General features: G+C 48.6%; 1 protein-coding gene across 1 annotated transcript; it reads left to right on the top strand.

The window, feature by feature from the left end:
* Nucleotides 1-1138: 1138 nt before the first annotated feature.
* On the top strand, nucleotides 1139-10629 carry Acp2 (acid phosphatase 2, lysosomal). Its single transcript, XM_042676065.1, has 11 exons — nucleotides 1139-1302; nucleotides 1887-1982; nucleotides 3797-3883; nucleotides 5705-5857; nucleotides 5966-6064; nucleotides 6144-6233; nucleotides 6675-6807; nucleotides 7980-8062; nucleotides 8181-8287; nucleotides 8400-8575; nucleotides 9696-10629. Exons 1-11 carry the CDS (start codon nucleotides 1189-1191, stop codon nucleotides 9827-9829), a joined length of 1272 nt encoding a protein of 423 aa, XP_042531999.1. The 5' UTR covers nucleotides 1139-1188; the 3' UTR covers nucleotides 9830-10629.
* The last annotated feature ends 4 nt before the right edge of the window (nucleotides 10630-10633 follow it).

Genomic DNA, 10633 nt, shown 5'->3' with positions numbered 1-10633 from the left:
TGGTTTTTTGCTGGTTAATTGGAGATGGAGTCTCAGGGACTTTTCTGCCCCAGATGGCTTTGAACTGAAATACTCCAGGTCTGCAGCCTCCTAAGCAGCTAGAATTACAGGCATGTCACTCCTCACTCTCCTTTATGACAACTTTGGGAACAAAGTCTGGATCAGGAGAAACACACACACACACACACACACACACACACACACACACAAGTACCTGGAATCCTAGGGCAAGATATGAACTTTTCTGATCATTTTGGTTTCTAAGGATCTGAAATGGATTCACTTCTAGTGGGAAGATCTGAGCCAAAACCTCCCAATGATCTGACATCCTGCAACTGTGCATCACCCCAAGCCCAAGTCACAAAGTTCTGGCTGTGCTTAAAGGCCAAGCGGATCCCCTGAATTCCATGGAAAGTTCACCTACTCCCACTCTATGTTATGTGCCTACCCCAAAATATCATCATTCTAGTGGTTTGAAATCCCTCCCTCAGGAATTCAATGCTTTGGGGTGTGGGGGTCGGAACATCCTGCACAAACCAACTCCTTTGGGAGGAAGAGTGAGGTCTTGAGTATGAAACTTGGGAGTGGATGGGAGGACAGGGAAAGAACCGGAAAAGGGAAGTGCGAGGCTGCGAGGTTCTGCACAGGGAGGCAGACTCGGCTGGAAGTAGCCTCGAGGACGCAGGAGTCCAAAGGGCTGTTGACACAGCGTGCCTAGCGCCCTCTACAAGACCAATCCCCCGAGTGGAGAGCCAGAGCCAAGGCTCAAACTTCACCCGGAAGCAAGGGGCGAGAAGACGGAGGCCCGTGTTTCTCTGCCCTGCGCTCCAGTTCTGCCCTGGCACTGGCCTCACCCCGGTACCCGGCCGGAGGCAGTGAGTGCTCGCTCTCTGGCTACCGTCCCCACCCGGTGCCGGCGCCACCTTGGTACGGGAAGAGGCAGACCCGAGCTGGGGACCTCTTTCTCAAGTCTCGCTAGCTGCCCATGCTCCTCAACCATCGCCCAATCGCGAGGGTCCTCCGCCCGTTCCCTCCACGAAGGCCACCATTTCTCCACGTCTTCCTTAGCAAGATGGCCACAAACGCACTTCCGGTGTGAGTGTGTGTGTGCTTACAATTGCGTCCGGGCGGCTGCAGCGGGCGCCTTCTATACGTTCCGGGCTCTTGGCTGCACCGAGCCCAGCAGTGATGGCGGGCAGGCAGTCTGCTTGGAGCCGAGCGGCTGTTTTCAAGCTCCTTCTTGGCGTAAACTTGATGGTGATACCATCCACCCAGGGCCGGAGTCTGCGCTTCGTTACCTTGGTAATGGGCGACAGAGTCACCAAACAGTTCAGCAGAGCTAGTGGGTCAGAGGCCTGCAGGTGGAGGGAGGGACGGGGCTTGAGCTGGAGGTAGGGGTCTGGAGGAGGAGGAAGAGCTGATTTGAGGAGACAGTCTGCTTGGGGGGAAGTTCGAGGGGCTAGATTCAGAATTGATGTGGTGGCCTGGGCCATTCAGGGCGGGGGGCAGAGCATCTCAGTAGGGACTTCTTTATTAGGGGTAAGTGATATGAGCCTGCCCTAGAATGGGGATGTACTTAAAAGGTTAAGAGTCTGAACCATAAAGATGACTTTGGTGATTCCCTTCCCCTTTCCCCCGTCCCGACCAAATACATTCCTTCACTACACTTTTTCCTTCCCAATCTGTGCGTTTGGCTTTGCTTATAGCCTCTGGTTACATTGCTTGGCCAAGTTAGAATCCTTCAGAAGTGGAGTCTTTTGCAGTGGATAATGGGAGGCTTCCAAAAGGGATTGAGGGTTCTTTCTCCAATATAGGTCAGTGGTGGGCTGTGTGACCCCATCAAAGAGACCCTTATGAATTGCAAGCTAACCATTTTATTTCCTCAGCTGTACAGACATGGAGATCGCTCACCAGTGAAGACATATCCTAAGGACCCATATCAAGAAGAGGAATGGCCCCAAGGATTTGGCCAACTAACCAAGGTAGGTCAGAAGGTAGCCTACACTCAGGATGAGCTGTAGAATGAGTACCCCTGGAGCAGTCTACAGGCCCCCTACACTGCCCATTTCCATGAGTGCTGTTTTCTTGTAGTGTTGGGAATAAAAGCACAGGGCCTCATGCATGGTCTGTTACTGAGCTAAATCCCAGTAATGGCTAGATTTTTTTTTTTTTTTCAGTATTAGAATTTGAACTTAGGGTCATGTGCTTGCTAAACAGACACTATACCCGTAAGCCATTCCTCTAACCCTTTTTGCTTTATTGTTTCAAATAGGATCTTGCTTTTAGCAAGCTATAATCCTATTTATGTGCTTTTTTTTTTCTGTCGGTTGTGGGGCCTGAACTCTGAGCCTGGGTGCTGTCCCTCAGCTCTTCAGCTTAAGGCTATGGTTCTACCAGTTGAGCCACTGCGCCACTTCCAGCTTTTTCTGCTTATGTGGTGCTGAGGAATCAAACCCAGGGCCTCATGCATGCAAGGCAAGCGCTCTACCACTGAGCCACCTTCCCAGCCCCTTATGTGCTTCTTGAATGACAGAAATGCATCACTATGCCTATCTTTTCAGTATCTGGAACTTTTTGACTAGGCTGGCCTGAAACTGTAGACTTCCTGAGCAGCTAGGATTACAGGCATGCACCACTATTTCAGATATCCTCTTTTTATGTGTGTGTGCCCCAGTATCAGGGCTTGAACTCAGGGTCTTATACTCAGTTTTCATGCTCATGGCTGGTGCTCTCCCACTTGAGCCACACCTCCACTATAGTATTTTGCTGGTTAATTGGAGATGGAGTCTCATAGGATTTTCTGCCCAGGCTAGCTTCAAACACTAATATTCCAGGAATCAGCCTCCTGAGTAGCTAGGATTACAGGAATGAGCCATGGGCACCTGGCATGATCAGATGTCTTAACTTTACATTACTTTGTGCCTAGGACCAAAACTTCTGGGATCAGATTAACCCACTCACTCTTCCAGCAAGGGGTGAACTTAAATAATAAGAATGCCTAAGCCTTGGGCTGGGAAGGTGGCTCAGTGGTAGAGTGCTTGCCTTACATGCATGAGGCCCTGGGTTCGATTCCTCAGCACCACATAAACAAAAAGAAAAAAGCCGGAAGTGGTACTGTGGCTGAAGTGGTAGAGCGCTAGCCTTGAGCTGAAGAGCTGAGGGACAGCACCCAGGCCCAGAGTTCAGGCCCCACTACCGGACCCAAAAAAGAAAAAATGCCTAAGCCTTGCAGGCTTGTGAGCCATCCTTACTTACCTTTAGATGATGATGATGATGATGATGATAATGATGATGATGATGATGATTTGTGATCATGGGGCTTGAACTTGGGACCTGTCCCTGAGCTCTTTTACTCAAGGCTAGCGATGTACCATTTTAAACCATTACACTACTTCTGGTTTTCTGGTGGTTAATTGGAGATGAGAGTCTCAGACTTTCGCTGGGCACCGGTGGCTCACACCTGTAATCCTAGCTACTCTGGAGGCTGAGATCTGAGGATCATAGTTCAAAGCCAGCTTGGGCAGGAAAGTCTGTGAGACTCTTATCTCCAATAAACCACTAGAAAACCAGAAGTGGCGCTGTGGCTCAAGTGGTAGAGCACTCGCCTTGAGCTGAAGAGTGCAGGGAGAGCGCCCAAGCCCAGAGTTCAAGCCCCACGACTGACCAAAAAAAAAAAGTCTGACTTTCTTGCCCAGGATGGCTTTGAACTGTGATCCTCAGATCTCAGCCTCCAGAGTAGCTAGGGTTATAGGCATGAAGCACTTTTGATTCATTTAATCTTTGGGTTTGCCCACAGGAAGGGATGCAACAGCACTGGGAGCTGGGCCAGGCTCTTCGGCAACGCTACAATGGCTTTCTGAACACTTCTTACCACCGACAAGAGGTAAGGCTAGGAGCTGGAGAGGCCTGAAGAATAGGATCTGCTGTCCTAATACTCTGCCTTCAAGGAGGGTAAGGGTGAGGCTGGATGTTCTGGCCTCCATACTGCCTTTTTTTTGTCGGTCGTGGGGCCTGAACTCTGGGCCTGGGCGCTGCCCCTCAGCTCTTCAGCTCAAGGCTAGCGCTCTATACTTGAGCCTCAGTGCCACTTCTGGCTTTTTCTGCTTGGTACTGAGGAACTGAACCAGGGCCTCTTGCATGCCAGGCAAGCACTCTACCACTGAGCCACCTTCTCAGCCCTGCATGCATAGATTTTTTTTTTTTTTTTAATTTTTTTAAATCACAGGAGAAGACCTTAAAGAGCTACTTAGAATGCAACCCTGAAGGCTGAGTTTCTACTGTTTGGCTGGAAAGGGTCAAACTGATCAAGGCTCTACACTGCTTTGTCCTGGAAAAAATAGTTTCTGACTCTGAAATAGCAGATTTTATATCCAAAACATTTATTAAGTACATAGTAGGGACCAAGTGCTAGCATTTCACAAACAATAGTGGACCACACAGGTGCGATCTCTGTCGTCATGGAGCTTAGGGCAGCTTAGGGTGTAGGGATAGTCAGCTGATAGACTAGATAGGCCTAGATAAAATGGAACAGTGAAGATTAGCACTTGAGATCCTCTCCTCACCCCCAGGGATGGAGGTAGCTGTTCCTGTAGTTACTGCTCTCAGCCACAGCTCTCTGGAGTCTCTACTTGTTATTTTTCCCTTGAGGCCCCACTCCATCCTGAGCTTGCCCTTCCCCAGTTTGTTCCTCTCTTTCACAACTCCCATCCCACCTCTAACCCAATTTATAGAGGAGAGCAGATATGGTTGGGAGTGCTTTCTACTTGGTCTTGATGAGGAGATAGGTGCTCTGTGTGTATGCATGTGCGTGCGTGCGTGTGTGCGCGTGTATGTGCATATGTGTATATGTGCATATGTATGTATGTAACTCCCCTTCCAGCTTTTTTGTGATTGATTGGAAGTAAGAATCTCACGGACTTTCCTGCCTATGCTGGCATCAAACCTGGTGACAGCTGCTATTATAAAACCACATGGCCTGGTACCAGTGGCTCACACCTGCAATCCTAGCTAATCAAAGAGGCTGAAATCTGAGGATCCCAGTTCAAAGCCAAACTGGGTAAGAAAGTCTAGAGACTCTTATTACCATGGAGCTGTGGCTCAACATGGTAGAGTGCTAGTCTTGAGCACAAAATCTCAGAATCAGTACCCAGATCCCGAGTCCAAGCCCTATGATGACACAAAACAAAACAAAACCATGGACCATGGATTAGATAGCCTACTAAGAACTTTTTTTTTTCTTTTCCTGGGCATTGTGCCTTAGCTTTTTCACTCAAGGCTAGCACTCTACTACTTAAGCCACAGTTACCACTTCTGGCCTTTTGGTGGTTAATTAGAGATAAGTGTCTGATGGACTTTCCTGCCTAGGCTGGTTTAGAACCATGATCCTCAGATTTTAGCTTCTTGAGTAGCTAGGATTACAGGCGGGAACCACCAATGTCTGGCTCCTCCTAAGAACTTTTGACTAGGAGGAGAAGGGGTATTTGAACTAGAGCCATCCACAGGCTGAGTTCTTTACACAGTGGTGACAGCCCCCGGATGAGTGTCTGGGCCCCTGAGGGATGGTAAAGGGCAGAGGTGGGGAAAATACATGGTGGATTATAGTGTCCTGGGTAATCATCAAGAACAGGTTCTTCCTGGGGCCCCAATAAGGGGCCAAAGTGCATGTATACACACACAGGTAATACTCAAATTGCTATCTCTGCAGGTTTATGTGCGAAGCACAGACTTTGATCGTACCCTCATGAGTGCTGAGGCCAACTTGGCTGGACTCTTCCCTCCCAATGGGATGCAACGCTTCAACCCTAACATCTCATGGCAGCCTATCCCTGTCCATACTGTGCCTGTCACTGAGGACAGGGTAAGACTGGCCGGCTCTTCCCTGGAGATACTGAAGGGGATAACTGGCCAGGGGTCTACCGACTGATCCCAGATTCCTTTGTGCTTGTTTCCCTTATTTCATTTGCAGTTGCTGAAGTTCCCATTGGGCCCATGTCCCCGTTATGAGCAGCTGCAGAATGAGACTCGGCAGACACCAGAGTATCAGAACAAGAGTATTCAGAACATGGTGAGTAGTGGCTGAAGCTGGAGTTCATCAGGTTGCTCTTTCTACTGGCTAGGGCTGATCTCCTAATCCATTTTCATAGCAATTTCTGGACATGGTGGCCAATGAGACGGGGCTTACAGATCTGACCCTGGAGACCATCTGGAATGTCTATGACACACTCTTCTGTGAGGTGAGCCCACTGGGGGAACTCAGTAGAATTGCTTTTTTTTTTCCCCCTCAACAGGCCCAGGTCACAAGGACAGAGAACATAAGCCATTCCCACTGGGGAGGTTCTGCAAGCCATGGCTTGAGAAATCTGGGGACTTCCTTCCTGGGTTAAAAGAACATCAGAGTGGGAAATGGTTTATTAGTTGTCAGCAGTTTGTACTCCTCTCCACACAGGGCTCTCAGGGTATGAGACCCTGATCTGCTGAGTCTCCCACTTTGTGTCTGAGCTTCCTTTCTTGGGCCCTTCCATCTACCATGTCTGCTCTTCCAGCTCCTCTCCCTCACCTCTGCTCTCCTCTCCTTCCCTCACACACACAGGCACTTCCCTTCTGGGGAAGAGAGCTGCCCCTGGAGAGGCTTTGGCCTAGGCCTGGGGAGCTAACCGACCTGCTGCAATACACAGCAAACCCACGGGTTGATCCTGCCGCCCTGGGCCTCACCCCAAACCATGCAACGTCTGAGCCAGCTAAAGGACTTCAGTTTCCGCTTCCTCTTTGGGATCCACGAGCAAACAGAGAAGGCCCGACTTCAGGGGGGTGAGTGGCAAGAGTGGCATGTCACTCGCCTCCTGAGGACTCTCCAGCACTGAAAAATGTATTATGAGGGGGTAGGGTGGGTGTTCTCCTACACTTGTCTACCTGAACTAGTCTGTGTTCCCTTAAAACCAGATCGCTCTCTTGTTGTTTCCCTTTAGTCTCCCCAAAACATCCCACATTTATGTGCCCTGTGTGTCTGCGCTCATAAGCAAGTGTGCATGATTCTTTTCTGTTATTACTAAACTTCACCCATGTCGGAAGACCCCCTCTTCTCCTTCCCCTAACTTCAAGCCTTCTTCCAGAGACCTACTGGGTTCTTTGGAGAGAAGGCTAAGGGTAAAACAGGCACCACTTTCCTCATTTGAATACTCAAGAGTATACCGTCTCTCATACCTTTAACATCTCAGTAATTTTCAGAGCCTGTATGTGGCAGTTACCCTGGCATGGAATCTTGTGTGTAATGAAGTAGGTTAAAGTTTACGTTTTGTTTCATGATTGGGTAATCAAACATGGGTGGGACCTCACAGCTTATTTATAAATAAGCAGGCTTCTGTCTGTTTAAATACAGTTACCTTGCTTGGCACTGGTGGCTCATGCCTGTAATCCAAGCTACTCAGGAGGCTGAGATCTGAGGATTGCAGTTCAAAGCCAGCCCAGGCAGGAAAGCCCACGCAACTCATCTCCAGTTAACCACCAGAATACTAGAAGTGGTGCTGTGGCTCAATCGGTAAAGTGCCTGAGCCTTGAGCTGAAGAGCACAGGGACAGCGCCTAAGCCCAGAGTTCAAGCCCCATAACCGACCTATATAACTATATATAACTATATGACATATATATAACTATATATATAGCTATATGTAGAACTATAACTATATAGCTATATATGTATAACTATATAGCTATATATATATACTATATATATATATAGATATATATATATAGATATATATATATACACACATACACACACACACAGTAAAACCTTGCTTTATCTTCCCTCTGTACATCTGACTTGAGAGCAGGAAGTAGAGTTCCAGTAGTCCCCATGAATCAGAAGAGTTCTCTGGGTTTATAATCACACCCAAGACTAGCCAGTAGTGAGAGCAGCAGATCATACAGCATCACTGAAGACAGTGATGGCTATACCCAAACACTGGGACTTTCCTTCTTCAGGAGTCTTGCTGGCTCAGATACGGAAAAATCTGACCCTAATGGCCACCACCTCCCAACTCCCTAAACTGCTGGCTTATTCTGCGGTAAGCTCCTAAATTCCTCAGCACTCTGGCCTCAAGGCAGGAGCTGGGTTTCTCTATTCAGTTCCTGGGGGTCGGGGGTGAGTGAGCAACGCTGATAGGCAGTGCCTCTCCCTTGCAGCACGACACTACCCTAGTTGCTCTGCAAATGGCACTGGATGTCTACAATGGTAAACAAGCCCCCTATGCTTCCTGCCACATATTTGAACTGTACCAGGAAGATGATGGGTAAGCTCCCAGTGTGTCATATGGAGGGGTTCTTGGGTGTGGCTAAAGGCAGTCTAGGGACTCAGTTATGAGCCTGGTGAGCAGTTCCATCTTGCCTCTTATCAACTCCCAGGAATTTCTCTGTGGAGATGTACTTTCGGAATGAAAGCAAGCAGGCCCCCTGGCCATTGATCCTACCTGGGTGCCCTCACCACTGCCCACTGAAGGACTTTCTTCGCCTCACAGAGCCTGTTATACCCAAGGATTGGCAGCAGGAGTGCCAGCTGGCAAACGATTCTGCAGACACAGGTGAGCTGCCACCTGACTACATGCTGGTCATGTCCCAGATCAATGCCAAATTCACATCCCCTAATTTTGAGGGCGCTGTCACACTTCCAGCCATCTTACTGCATTTACCTGAACAGCTCCCCCTTCTGCCCTGAGATCATTTTTACAACAACAAAATCTACTTTCTTGGCTTCTCCTGGTTATTCTGTTAACTTACCAACAGCTTCCATACTGGCTTCCTCCTGCACAGACTGCTGACCTCTTCTCTGAGCAAGACTCATACTCAGTGCTGACTTAAGGCCTCTACATGGATGTCCAATGAGACATCTTAAATTGATACATTTAAAACCAAATGCTCTTTCCCGCCACATCCGCTTGCTCATCTTCCAGACTTCCCCATTTTAGTATATACCACATTAGTCACCTAGTCACATAGTACAGCCCCAGGCATTGTGCTGCTCATACCCTCTCAGATCACTGGCAGATCCTCTCAGCTCAACCTTTCAGGTACCATGCACTTGCCTCTCTAGTTAACACCCCTCTCTTGGCTGAACTGCTGAAAAGCCTCTTAATTACCTTTCTGGTTCTATTCTTCTCCCCTACAAGTCTCAATATAGCAGTTGATTTCTTTAAAAAACAACAAAACAGATTGGCTCCTATCACTACCATTAGACATTTCCCATCACATAGAGAATGAAATGTTTTTCTACCATGACTTCCTAGGTCCTACTTGTCCTAGTCTTCTGCCCATTTCCTACTTCCCTCTAGCTTACTTTAATTCAGTGACACTTTCTTGCTCATCCCGGAACATGTTTATTCCTGTCAGAGCCTATTGTGCTTGCTTCCTGACCTCCCCATTGCAGGACACTGTGTGTCACTCATTGACTCCAGACTCTGTTCTCACCTCTTCAAGGATGCCTCCCTGAGTCACCTACCTTGCTTCTCATGGTATTCATCACTAATCTGTCCTTCCTGTCATTTATTAAATCTCTTCTCCTAGAATGTAAACTTGATGTGGACAGACTTTTGACCACCTTTATATATCTTCTGAATGTCAGAAAAGTATCTGGCACATAGTAGGTGTTCAGTATTTGTTGAGTGAATGCTAACATTACCTTTCTCTTCCCCTCCCCCTGCCCAGAGGTGATCGTGGCCTTGGCTGTCTGTGGCTCCATCCTCTTCCTTCTCATAGTGCTGCTCCTCACTGTCCTCTTCCGGATGCAGGCCCAGCCTCCTGGCTACCACCACGTCGCAGACAGGGAAGATCATGCCTGACAACCACTCAGCCCCCTTCCCTCTGCCTCCTAGGGGAGGTGGGCTGGGCCCTTCCTCCTGACTGTTGCTGCTCCCTAGCCCATGGACAGAACCTGGGTTGAGCCTCCCTGACTACCCCAGCCCAGATGAGTGGGGCTTGGTTTGGCCCATGGCACCTGTCATTCAGCATTGACATGCCTGATGTTTATCAAGTACTGTGTCGGACATTGGCTTTCTCTAAACAGGATTGCATCTTCCATACTCCCTAAGGACCTGAGATATGGACAAGTGTTCAGGTTTCACTCAGAAACCTGGGATAAAAAAAAAAAAAAACTGAAGGAGCCAGTACTTAATCTGCCTTGCTCTTCCACCAATCCCTGCTCTGTCTCTTCCAGCCCGGAGTCTTTGACAAAGGACTCCAAGGACTCTGTCTTGCCACTCAACGTTTACTTGGAAGGATAGACTGCATACCACGGGGGGTACAATATTGGCTACCAAAGGCCCAGATCGCCCAACAACCAGCCGGCCAAGTTTCCCATTATTTGGCTGAAACCACCATTAGTGTTGGCACTATTGCTGCTCAGGCACTATTGTCCTCCCTTGCAGGTGGTGTGGGCAAGTTGGAAGGATGTTTGTGTTGCATTGGGGAGGGAGTTGGGGGGGAAGGGGAGTGAATCATGTAGAATCTTGAGATATTCTTTCTCAGCTGGGCTGGACTCTTCAGGGACCTGAGGGTAAAGGGAGATGGAGAACTGGACAACTCTCAACTGTGGCCCAAAATAGGGCTGAGGCAGCTCCAAGAATGAAGTTTTGGATTGTGAGTGC

This window comes from Dipodomys spectabilis, unplaced genomic scaffold (assembly GCF_019054845.1).
Source record: "Dipodomys spectabilis isolate Male_0828 unplaced genomic scaffold, ASM1905484v1 ptg000030l, whole genome shotgun sequence".
In the NCBI taxonomy this organism is placed as follows: domain Eukaryota; kingdom Metazoa; phylum Chordata; class Mammalia; order Rodentia; family Heteromyidae; genus Dipodomys; species Dipodomys spectabilis.
This window is presented reverse-complemented; position numbering and strand designations above follow the sequence as displayed.

Excerpts from the sequence above, each read along its gene's own strand:
- Acp2 (XM_042676065.1), top strand. The coding sequence starts at position 1,189 with ATGGCGGGCAGGCAGTCTGCTTGGAGCCGAGCGGCTGTTTTCAAGCTC. Across the intron at positions 6,065-6,143 it reads ACAAGAGTATTCAGAACATG|CAATTTCTGGACATGGTGGC; the intron begins GTGAGTAGTGGC and ends CCATTTTCATAG. Across the intron at positions 8,288-8,399 it reads CTGTACCAGGAAGATGATGG|GAATTTCTCTGTGGAGATGT; the intron begins GTAAGCTCCCAG and ends ATCAACTCCCAG.